Here is an 11,563-nt window from a genome sequence, read left to right as displayed (position 1 = left end):
CTAAAATCTTAATGGGACAGATAAAGTAAATAGAAAATAAAGGGATGGGAGTAAAAAGTACAATTAAAAGTACATTTTCTGTCTTTTATTAGTTTTGATTATTTAAAGATCGTTGGTATAAAGATCACTAACTTAGCTGAGGTCTTCTAAATTCTTGTTTTGATTTGACAAACAGTCCAAATCCTAAAGATATTCAGTTTACTGTCTGACAGCAGATCTTAAAATTTGAGATGAGTGACAATGTATGCCTTTTTTTTTTAACATATTACTAAGAGATTACTAAGTCCACCAAACGATTAACCAACATAATCAGCACTATACTTCAAACATTAGATTTGCCCACTGGGTCAAAAAAACAAAACAACAAAAACACAACATGGCGGCCTTCCTCTGGAGTCTTACCGGTGTGACAACGGTGACGTCCCCGACAGCTGACTGTGACAGTCGAGCCAATTCTCACGGTGTAAAACAAGATGCTTTTAGACACTGGACACACAACCAGCAGGTATGAAAAAGGTCATACATTTATTAAACTAGATTGGTTACATCCCCCAACAACATCATCCATATCATTTATCTGGCCCTACAACGAGAGAACGAGCGAGAGAGAGAGAGAGAGAGAGAGAGAGATCACCTCCACCTTTACCTTTTAAGTCAACTGCTGAATGTGAAGCTCAGTTAACAGAAAGCACATACATCTCATATCAGAAGCATTAACCTCAATATAATTTATTATGATAGATTAATTATATTAGTATGACAAGTAGTTAACAACAAATAAATCGATCATATAGATTTCAAACGCTCTCACACATTCCCTGATGAACATTCTCTTACTTCCTCAGATGCTTCAGCAACTTATAAATGCAGAGGCTTAAGATGTAGAGTCGAGATGCTTTCACCCCAACTTGACTTGAAGGCATTGTCGTCAGTGAGAATCTCTTAATGGGACTATGAAGCTTAAATCCTGCAGCCATAAACGATCCAGGAATGGGTCGAACATCAGCGAGTCCCCAGCACCTACAGCCAGTCCTCCTCCCTCCCCTTACTGTTAGTAGTCGATGCACCGGAGGGCGGCGATGGTGGAGGCCAGGCGACGGGGCAACAGCTTGGTGGCCTGTCGGTAGTTTTCTGGTTTTGCCCTCAGCAGGGTGACGACGTGCTGCAGGCTGCGTGAGGGCTGCAGGCCCAGAGCGTCCATCACGTTGCTCAGATAGTCTGCGGAGCGGGAACGAGAGTCATCACCACAAATGAGTTGACGTAATTCATTTATCTGGGGGCTGCCATTTCATTGCAATATCCCCTGTGACTATTAATGACAATGTACTAATCGCCGTGTTGCTCGGACATCGGGAGCCACCGTGGACGGCATGTGATCGTTCGGCGTTATGGTAACTGTACCGATATCTGTGGCCAGCTGTTTCGTGGAATGCACGCTCAGTTGGGGGATGAGCAGGATGGCATCACAGTACGTCTGCATGGTTGCCCGGGCAATGGAGCCGAGCCAGTAGTCTGCCGTGTTGTCCAGCTCGGGAAGGTCATCACCTGGAACAGACATTGGGTGGTGTTGGTGTTTGTCAGTTGATTGGATGTAAAGGGAACAAAAAGTTAAGATGGGCTCAGACTACGGGAGTTCTTAAATCCTCACTGATTTTGAAATAGGGTTACATCAGGCACTAGAGTATCTTCAACAGATATTCTTCCCTCTATTCTCAAACATGCGAGATTTAAAAAATAATGGCACATCGCACACTACAGAATATTATTAAGATCACGCAACATCTTATGTCACCTCTCTGACCTGATCTCATGAGGAAGAACAGTGACAATTTCGCTAGCAACCTAAGCGTGAGGAAATGATAATGCACAGAGGCTTAGGGTCTCAGAGCTGTAGAGAAAGGGTAAATGGAAAGAAAACAAGCAGAAAAGCCAGATAATTGACAAAAATATATAAATAAATCACGTGGAGAGAAACACTGATGGTCAGAAACCTTGTTCTGGAGGGAAAGGCAGCTTCCCAGCGTGTAAGGCCATCTCTAGTGCCGGGTCCTCCTGTGTCACAAATGGCTCCAAGTGGAGTGGCAGAGACATCAGATACTGTCCTATCTGGAAAGGGAAAACATTAAATAACATTGTTATGTTGATACATCCTGTAGTGATCTGCATTGACCCTAATGATTTGGGAATTATTTACATTGAATGTCAGGGCTTATATTTGGATCAAACCTTACTAACGTTTGTAATGTATTCTTGCGGCGACAGACTGAAAGTAGGCAGGTCCTCCGTGTAGCTCTCTCCAAAACCAGCTGCCTCTTGACTCTTGAGGTGAGATTAAAATAGATGTAAACAGCGCTCAAAGGCAAGCAACACTCAAACGCACACTCACACCTACAGTCCAAACAGCTCGACGCTCAGACGCACTCAAATCGTACTTAGCTGCATTCGAAAATCGAATAATCTAGAAACTTGACACCGAATCACCTCCATCTTGGAGACGAGGCAGAGCTGGTGTTTGATCTGCAGGAAGACAGAGTCGAATGCCAGCTGATTGGCCTGCTGGTTGAGTCTGGTCAGAGCTGCTCTGGGCTCAGCAAACAGGCTGGAGTTCCCTGTGCCCTTCTCCTGCGAGATGAAAGGGAAAGAAATGCATAAAAACAGTTGCGGTCGATGAGCAGAAATCGACAGACGTCAGACTATTCTGACCTCATGCTCTGCTCCATACCTTCAATGAGTAAAGGACTTCCATCAGGCTGTTATATTCAGCCATACTGGCCCTCTGGAGGTAGTTATACTCCTGCCAGGGGTTCTTGGTGGCACTTTTCCTCTCTATGGAGCTGGCCTCCTGGATGCCTGCCAGACTGCGGGGGCTGTATGACTCAGACAAGTACTTACCTGCTGTACCTAAGATCCTATGAGAGTGATAGAAAAACATTTATTAAATTCCTTCAAATCTGATGATGTGTCTTAATCATACTATGTACACAGTATGAGGTAAGAAGGGACCAATATAACATGAAATATGAAGTATAAAAGTTTCCCTTACTTGTTTGACACCTGCTGCTCAAACGCTCCACACTGTCTGAGTAACTCTCCGCAAGTGGCGATGATCCTGCAAAACAAAAAGAAAAACCCGAAAGCATGAGCAACATCTCTCACAGTGTCACTCAAATTAGAAAGGTCTAGAAAGTCAAAACTCTAGTCTAATTTAAATCACTTGGTACTAAAACGTGACAGAGATTCAACCTGACTGAGTTCTGGAAGGCGGTCCAGTCCTCCTGGAAAACAGAACAACTTGGCGTATCTTCCAGTTTACACTTCTTCCTGATCGACTGCAGTGTTGTGGAGAAGTCAGACACATACCTGGGGGAAAAGCACAATGTTAAAACTGGAAAAATACATGTAAATCAATTGAAGTACAAATCGTACACTAAAAATTAAGCAAATTGTTTGTAACCAATAAAGAGTTGACGATCTTTACTTGGTGAAAAGGGCTTTCAGAGCTTTGAGGAGGCCACACACGGCGAGGCCGTCGGTCAGTTTGACACAGCGGTCCACAGCAGTGCCGGCCAGGCCAAACAACTTGCCGACAGAGTGGCTCAACTCTTCTACACAATCAATTACCTCGCCGTGTTCCTGAAGAGAGGAAAGAATGTAGAGCGTGTGAAACAAGAGGCAACACCAGGGAACCAGAATGAAAAAATACAGTTCTGGCACGTTTTGAATAAATGTTTTGATTCATATGCGTGTGTGCATGTGAGCGTGGTGTGTTTTACCAAAGGTACAGCACTGATCTGGATGAGGAGGTGAGCTTCCTCCAGATCTCCATACTGTAGTTTATACGATTTATATGGATCATACAGCGCACAGACCAGCTCGTTCACCTTCAGCAGTTTGTTCTCACCTGGAGAGGAACATAGCATTAACACCAAATCACCACATCTACAATTAATACGGATCCTTTGTTGAGGCTTAATCATTTCTGGCCATTGCTCCGACCCAGGTGTGGCAGCATGGCTGCCTCCAGGCTGTGGCCAAAGTTGGAAGTAGTTTGATGGAGTTCCAGCAGAGTGTCGAGACACTGCTCCTGGGCCGCCCGCTCCATGGCCGAGCTCAGGCACACGGCAATGGACGGCACCATGGCCCCCAGAGTCTGGATCAGCAGCACCGTCACCACCTCGTATGGGTTCTTGAACACCTGTTGAATGTTGACAGTTCAGCTAATGTTCTGGTGTCGCACTTTCTCTCGACTGATAACACTGCAGCGATTTCAAACAACGTGATGATGGGATTGTCACCGAAACAGTCATGTGTCTGTCTACTTGTCAGGGTTCCTGACCTGGCTGCTCCATTGGAGCTGCGTGTGCCACGTGGAGAGCAAGGTGTCGTAGAAGTCGGACAGCTGCTGTTTCAGACTGAGCTCGCTCTGAGAGAGATCCTGCCATATGCTCACCAACTGGCCCTAGAGAGGAAAAAAACAAAACAACGTTCATCCACAAATGGACATTAGTGCGTGTCTCCACCCTACCAGTAATTTTTTTTTAAAGGATGATAATGTCACACCGACCTTGTGACACTTGTAGTAGTAGGCAAGAAGCTGTGGCATTCTGTCTATCTCTGTGAAGACTTTAACAAACAGCTTGGCTTGGTCTGTAGAGAGAAAAACATGTAAAACCTTAAAACGTATTTGGTGTACACTGACACTGAACTTCTGGTAACACAGAAGTGGATGCTGGAATAAATTTAAGAGACTTCTCACAGGTTTTTTTTTTTTTACCTGTAGACATGGAATTAAAAGTAGCTACTATTTGTGGACTGGCCAGAGCCTCCAGTCGGTTTTTCAGAGCCTCCAGGTGGACACACTTTTCGGAGTAGTCTGGTGTGTCCACCAGCATGGCCAGGCTGTTTTGCATGCTGGTCAGTTTGGAGGAGATCACTGCAAGGTCCTGGAAGAAAAAAGGACCACATTCAAGGTTAATGTCCACAGTATAATACCTAATGTTTTGATCATGTAACCAAAAGATTCATGATCAAGCTGCAACGAGAACATAGCAAGTGAAGTCCTGTGGCAGTTTCTTTCATTCATACCTGTGTTTTGAAAGTCTCCTCAATGTCTGCACTGAGCGTGCTCCACTTATCTGCCTCCTGCAGGGCCTCGGCCGCCAGCTGCATGCGGCTCTTCACCTGATCTATCTCCACCAGAACCTGGAGAATAGGATCCGCAAAGGATACAAGTCAATTTATTACTTGTGTACTGTGAATATACATCAAGTATGCAAATAGCAAATAGGTAATGATGTCATAGCAATGGAAATGCTCTAACACCTGCATTGACTGCACAGTCTCCTGCTCAAACTTCTCAATGTCCTCTTTGACCAGGACCATTTGCTCCTTGAGGAAGGACGCCTCCTGTTTCACGGCCTCCACGTCTCGCAGCACTCTGGGCATATTCTGGAGGGCCTGATTGCTGCTCTCTGCAAACAGAAACACAGCGGCCTTTCGGTTATCAAAGGACACTATGACAAGACCGCCGTTCCCTGTTGTGTAGCATGCAGCAATGTCCAAATGAACAAATCCAGATTGTGGCCTGTGGTGCAGGTTATATTCATGGTTGAGACACGTGTCTAATATTTGATCTAGTATTTAGTTTAGTGTGGAGGAAGTAAAACACTGGCACGTTGTGTCTGAAGAGCAAATATTAAGACAGGAAGAAGACACGGGTTCACGTTCACCAACTGACCCTCGATGGCATTGTTGACCTCCTGGATGAACAGTTGCAGTTTCATGACCAGCGTGGCTGCGTGCGTGTCCGCCTTCCCCGGTGCGTCCTTCTGCACCACCTTGAAGGCGCCGTTCACCCAGTCCCTCACATCAAAATCATCGTCCAGGAATTTTGAGAAATCCATCAGGCCTCTTCACTCCTCCGCCAGAGCAACAGAAAACAAAGAATATGAAAGAAAACCAGCTGCACGGTGTCCAGTCAGTCAACTGTGCTGCCGCAGTCTGTGTCATCGACCCATTGCTAACGGCGGGTTAGCTAGTTTTTCCCAAACAATGGCTTCGACACGAATATAAAATAAATAGCCCAAGAGAATGATATTATCATTACGACTAGATATAGTTCCAGCAAGGCGACGGCTTCCTCCAGAGTTACATTCAAGTGTCTACGATTTTAAAGGGATAAAAGTGCAGACATATTTCCTGTGTTGGAATGCCGGCTGATGCTACTGACACTTGACAACAACTTCCTGTCTGTGCTTTCTATTTACCTTCCGCAGAAACAAGCACCGGTGAAAAACAAACTGACCTGCAAGATTAAATCGCGTCTCTAGAATTAAGTGACACGATTAATTAGAATTAAGAATTAAGAGCATTTAGTCGACACTAAATTGGACAACGAATGTTTTCGAGGATATTTCATGTTTTGAAGAGAGAGAACCACATACAGCGGTTGGTTTGACGCAGTGTTACAGCTAAATATATCCGTGCAGGAACGTGTCCCTTCACTATGGGGCTTCTTTGCCGTTAACTTGTCTCTCAGGCAGCAATTCCTTCAAATCTGAAGCAAAGTAGAAGGCAGCAAACATCTTCCCATCAAATATTTTAGATCACTAAGATGTTTATTCATTGAATCCACAGGACTAAGCCCTCTGGTTCCGTCTTTCGGCTAACAATCATACAAACCATGCAGTTGAGATACACTGCAAAAAAAGTGCTTTTATATATTGCATGACCGTTATATAGTCAGACTTTTCTGTAAGAGTGTCTGAAATGGAATAATTGATGGAGTGGACGCTGATTCAGGAAGACAGACACCGTAGACATCTCATGCAGAAGTATTTATTATAAGAGCTCAATATTGAGGAGACGTCCGGTTTGCTAGACAGATCAACAGGTTCACAGTGTTTGGCGTCCCAAGATAGTCTGCCTGCTCCCGGTCTCTGTAATGTATTTAGCTTTGAGTAATGTTGTCATCTCCCCGCGACTATGACAACTCGAGAGACACTTCCACTGCTCAATGATTGTTTTGGCTTGCCATAGATGAGATGACCCCGCTTGGTGCCTGAGAAGACTCGTCTTAAGAGTTTCTCAGGGAGGATAGACGAAAATTCCTCAACAGTGTCCCAGTGATGCACCAAGCACAATAAAACTCTCAAAGTGTTCCCTATCAGTTGCAGCAGATATGTATCACTTCACACTGTCCGTTTCATGACTGTTATGCAAAGCAGAAAGGTAGTAACCATGCTTTCGTAGACTAAAGGGAAAGTGGAGGGGAACGTACATTACAAGCACATTTCAACTTCTCCTCAGCACGTTCAGAGATGGGAATAATCGATGATGTTAAGGACACATTGTCCAAGGCGGCATTTTCCCCATCCACTCTGCTCTCCGGACGAGGTGGGCTGCACATGGCTCAGATCATTTTGTCTCTGCTCACCTTTCTCCTGGCTGCCTTCAGAGGAGGGAGCACCCATACCTACTGGAACTATGCTATGTTCACCTGGGCCTTCTGCCCAATCATGACCCTCATCATCACCGTCATTGAAATGTTTAAGCTCGATGTCATTCTCAACATGTTTTGCATGGACTGGTCCGACTTCACCACGGGGATGGCCATGTCCTCCACACTCATGACTGTCTCTGTTGCTATTACCTATGCCAACTTCTACGCCTGCCTGAAATGTCTGTATGGCTTGATAGTGAGTGCATGTGCTTTCTTGTGTGCGTTTGTCTACACACTTGAAGTGGTGAAGGACAAATTCCTGGACAAGAAGAAGGGGACTTACTTGGCCATTCTGCCTGGATTCTTGAAAGTTATGGAGGCCTTTGTGAGCTGCATTATTTTTATATCACTGACTGGTTACAGAGACAGCCCAGCTCTGATCATGTGTGTTATAGCATATGTCATTCCCTTCCCCATCCTCCCTGTCATCATAGCTACCAACATCCTCAAGAAACTGAAGAAATGTTTGCCTTTTAACTTGGACAGGTTTGTGTTTATATTCTTGGTGATCTCTGTTTTGCTGTATATCTTTGCTGCTATCGTGTGGCCCATATTTATGTTCAGAAAGAACCCTCGTCCCAGCGACTGTCCACCCAGCTTCTGTGTCTGGGCCATTCAGTTCATGGTGGCGTTCATGACCTATGTGAATCTCATTCTTTTCACCCTGGACCTCATTTTTACCTTGCTTGGGATATGTGGCTTTCATCGCACATGAATTTAGTGGTGACTTTCAAATCAAATCATCTTTTTAAGACTATTAATTATGCTGTAACATGCTGTTTTCAATGCAGAAAATTGTGTATTTTTCCAAATGGACCCACAATCAGATTAAACACACAACAGAACATAAAAGTGACAAAAAAAAATTAAACTTTTTAGAGCAATAAGGTTTGTAGTTGCAGTCTTTCCTACAGCATATTCTGCATCATTCAAGATTTTGAATATTAAACTGTTCAGTATTGTATTGTCCAGTTTATGTAAGCATTATTGTACAGTATAATGTGTGCTGAAACCTAAAAATACGTGTAATTTTCCATTTTTATACTCCCTAATGTGTTGGTCTGTATTTAGAGTAAATTTGAAATTTGAGTTTATGGCACAGCCAATTAATAGTAGTAGTAAAAGTTGTACCATGAATGTCTGTTGGAAAATGATTTTACACTTGAATGAACACACCCGAGTGTCCTGGGTTGAAAGGCAGAATACCAAATGTATTCTGCACAGTGCATTGCAGTATATGAGTGTTTAGATAAGATGAAATGTTGTGCACAGCTGACAAGTTATGAACAGATAAATGTAACAACATATAGAAAATGTGCCTTTTTATTCTTGGGTGAAATGATCTCTTTAAAATAAAGAAAAGAAAAGTTGCCTCCCATGTATTTAGTCATTTTAATTTTTGTATTGTTGTAATATCAGTATGATTTGACTACTGCTACACAGTTTTATCGCCTCTCTGCTAACACGACAATAGTTCAGAGACAGCATATTCAAATCTTACCACTCTGGCAGTTGCAATGCAAGGAAACAGAGATAGTGAATGTAAATGTTGGAGCCAATACTCATTGATGTACTGTACATTTTATATGTTGATGGTCAGGGTAGATTCTTGAGACAATAGACGAGTTTTATCTCTAGGAAGAAGATTGAATTCAGACACTTGGATCAGGGGGTTCACAGTTCAGACACTGCTTATTGCAGCGCTGGATGGAGACCCTCTCATCATGCTTGGAGGAGGTTTGACAACAAACAGAGCAACACAAGAGTTTATACACCAAACCATGAACTTTTTTTTTTTACCATGACATCAAAGGGAAATATGGGCATTAAAACAAAATATCAAAGCTCCAGATGTGAGAGGCTACAGGTTGCACACAATCTGCACGGACATAGTGTGTCTTTCTGTTCAATTCAATTTACAGGAAATTTGAAAAAAAATTATAATAATAATAATCACTTCAACTTACAGTTGAATTCCCTTCATTTTAGATACATAGAAAAGAAACATAACAGAGATGAGAGATAAAGCAAAACTGGAGAATATGTCTCCGATTTTAAGCACATAAGGGAAAACATGACTAAATGATTTTGGCGTTTGAAACGATCCTGTATACTAAAGAAATAACTTAAGCAGTCCTTCTACTAAACAGACATCCACAGCAGTCTGAGGAAGAATTCTTGAAACCAACAAAATTTGAATACAAGGAAACGCCTGTCGTACGACACAAGGTCCCATGTCAGAGTAAGAATAGATCAGCAGCAGCAACGAGGACAGTTTATCTTGAGCACAGGCGTGAGAGGACCCTACTTTTTGACCCAAAGCCCAGGAAGCCCTTACCTGAGCATCATGTTTGGCCCTTTCAAGAGCTGTCAGGGCATCTTACGCCTCCTGGAAATAATCTTCAGCGCTTTGGCCCTCATCATGGTCATCTTCAGAGACAGGATGGTGAGTCCATGGGGCGTGTGGTGCGAGTTCGTCTGGGTTTTCTGCATCATCGTGCCCCTGGTCCTGATTGTGATGGAGGCCAAGTCGTGGCACATCCTCCTGGCGGCCTTCCTCCCCAACTGGGCCGACCTGTGCTGCGGGCTGACCATGCTGTGTGCCGTGATGATCAGCTCGGCCTCGGTGATCTTTGCGGTTGTCTTCGTCTGCGGCTCCTGCATCGTCAGCATCCTGTGTGTCATCTTCTCCCTGGTGGCCACTGTCGTCTTCCTGGTTGACGCTGTAAGGCAAAAAATGGCGTGTCCAAGCGGCTACCTGTCCCGCCTGAGAGGGCTCCTCCGCATGTCAGAGGCTTTTATAGCTTGTATCATCCTCACTGCTGCCACTGACTACTTTGTTGTCTACGCGCGGTCCTCCTTTGGGATGATATGCAGCATCATCGTGTTCGCTGTTTGCCTCCTGGTCACCGTGGTCATCATAGTTGTCCATCTGCTCAAGCTGCTGCAAGCTCTCCTCCCATTCGGCCTCAGTATGATGGAGTTTGTGTTCAACATTGTGGCAGTGCTGTTGTACCTGCTCGCCATCACTCTCTGGATTGTCTTTGGTTACAAACGGTACAGGTACAATTCCTACGGCTGTGAGTATTGCTCTTATGCCGACTATATCACTGTTGTCGTTGGAGCGATTGTCAACCTTGTCCTGTACATTGTCGACCTGGTTTTATCCTTTAAATCCCGCTAGAAGAATAAACATGACATGCATTGAGAGATAACTGGAAAGGAGCTGTGTATGTGTAGCAACTGTACGTTATGTAATAAAGAATGCAAAGTAATAATTCATCTAGAGCCCGAATTTAAAGGGGCCATATTATGCTCCAGGCATATATGGCCCAATGTGGGCCCTTTAAGTGAAATACTTTTTTTTCCTCTTTAATCTTCAAAAAAATAGCATGAAGTCTTGCATTGCAGTGAACAATGACAGGGTAAGAGTGACAGCATTATGTCACATTGTCAATTGCAGCTAAAAGTGCATATTTCATTCGAACAGGTAATGAACAGATAAATCTAACCTCATGTCGGAAGATGTTGTAAATCGTTTTCCCCCTGAATCATTTATCAGGTCCAACAGGATTGAACACATCTCGCCACTTTAAAAATCATTTCATTGGCTACCACTTTGTTTTAGTACAGATTTTAATATTTTAATGATTCCTTAAAAGGCTCGCAGGGGGTTCCAGAATACATTTGACCAGAGTCCCTGTGAGCCTGTATGAAAGCTGGGCACCTCTCGTAGGTCATTCCTGGCAATTCCTCGATTTAACCTTAAAACTAAACCTGTCCAGGTCTTTTCTGTTCGGGCCCCGCAGTCGTGCAATATCCTGCCAGAGGAGAGCAGGGAAGCAAACACTTTTTAAAACCCACTATTTTGGACTAAATTTTATTTATTCCACTGCTTGTTTTGTTTATTTATTTATTTATTAATTTTACTGTTTGTTTTAATCTTTGTTGCTTGTCTTCTTAATTTTATGTAACATGCTTTGTAATTCTTTTGAAAAAGCATTATATAAATAAAGGTATTGTTATCATTATTAAATGATGTACCCTTCTGTACATACCTGA

The 11,563-nt window shown here is 43.5% G+C and overlaps 3 protein-coding genes across 3 annotated transcripts; 2 read left to right on the top strand and 1 right to left on the bottom strand.

The window, feature by feature from the left end:
• Window positions 1-506: 506 nt before the first annotated feature.
• cog7 (component of oligomeric golgi complex 7) lies at window positions 507-6,257 on the bottom strand. Its single transcript, XM_035613029.2, has 17 exons — window positions 5,738-6,257; window positions 5,323-5,471; window positions 5,086-5,202; window positions 4,775-4,943; window positions 4,565-4,647; window positions 4,337-4,459; window positions 3,997-4,195; window positions 3,774-3,901; window positions 3,479-3,633; window positions 3,244-3,360; window positions 3,044-3,109; window positions 2,723-2,909; window positions 2,482-2,622; window positions 2,236-2,319; window positions 1,992-2,106; window positions 1,402-1,545; window positions 507-1,218 (listed from the first exon to the last, which is right to left on the bottom strand). The coding sequence occupies exons 1-17, from the start codon at window positions 5,901-5,903 to the stop codon at window positions 1,052-1,054; spliced, it is 2,310 nt and encodes a 769-aa protein (XP_035468922.1). The 5' UTR covers window positions 5,904-6,257; the 3' UTR covers window positions 507-1,051.
• A 986-nt stretch (window positions 6,258-7,243) lies between these two features.
• Window positions 7,244-8,872, top strand: LOC118288050 (myeloid-associated differentiation marker-like protein 2). The gene has a single exon (XM_035613821.1). It carries the CDS (start codon window positions 7,320-7,322, stop codon window positions 8,214-8,216), a length of 897 nt encoding a protein of 298 aa, XP_035469714.1. The 5' UTR covers window positions 7,244-7,319; the 3' UTR covers window positions 8,217-8,872.
• An 872-nt stretch (window positions 8,873-9,744) lies between these two features.
• LOC118288051 (myeloid-associated differentiation marker homolog) lies at window positions 9,745-11,554 on the top strand. Its single transcript, XM_035613822.2, has one exon. It carries the CDS (start codon window positions 9,849-9,851, stop codon window positions 10,683-10,685), a length of 837 nt encoding a protein of 278 aa, XP_035469715.1. The 5' UTR covers window positions 9,745-9,848; the 3' UTR covers window positions 10,686-11,554.
• Window positions 11,555-11,563: the final 9 nt, after the last annotated feature.

This window comes from Scophthalmus maximus, chromosome 16 (assembly GCF_022379125.1).
Source record: "Scophthalmus maximus strain ysfricsl-2021 chromosome 16, ASM2237912v1, whole genome shotgun sequence".
NCBI classification, from domain to species: Eukaryota; Metazoa; Chordata; class Actinopteri; order Pleuronectiformes; family Scophthalmidae; genus Scophthalmus; species Scophthalmus maximus.
Note: the sequence above shows the minus strand (reverse complement) of the source record. Positions and strands in the feature narration are given on the sequence as shown.

What these genes read in the sequence shown, in the direction of transcription:
- cog7 (XM_035613029.2), bottom strand. Translation starts at nt 5,903, where the DNA reads ATGGATTTCTCAAAATTCCTGGACGATGATTTTGATGTGAGGGACTGG. An exon ending in AGACTGTGCAGTCAATGCAG is followed by an intron (nt 5,203 to 5,322) that starts GTGTTAGAGCAT and finishes CCTATTCTCCAG; the next exon opens with GTTCTGGTGGAGATAGATCA. An exon ending in AGATCAGTGCTGTACCTTTG is followed by an intron (nt 3,634 to 3,773) that starts GTAAAACACACC and finishes TCCTCTCTTCAG; the next exon opens with GAACACGGCGAGGTAATTGA.
- LOC118288051 (XM_035613822.2), top strand. Translation starts at nt 9,849, where the DNA reads ATGTTTGGCCCTTTCAAGAGCTGTCAGGGCATCTTACGCCTCCTGGAA.
- LOC118288050 (XM_035613821.1), top strand. Translation starts at nt 7,320, where the DNA reads ATGGGAATAATCGATGATGTTAAGGACACATTGTCCAAGGCGGCATTT.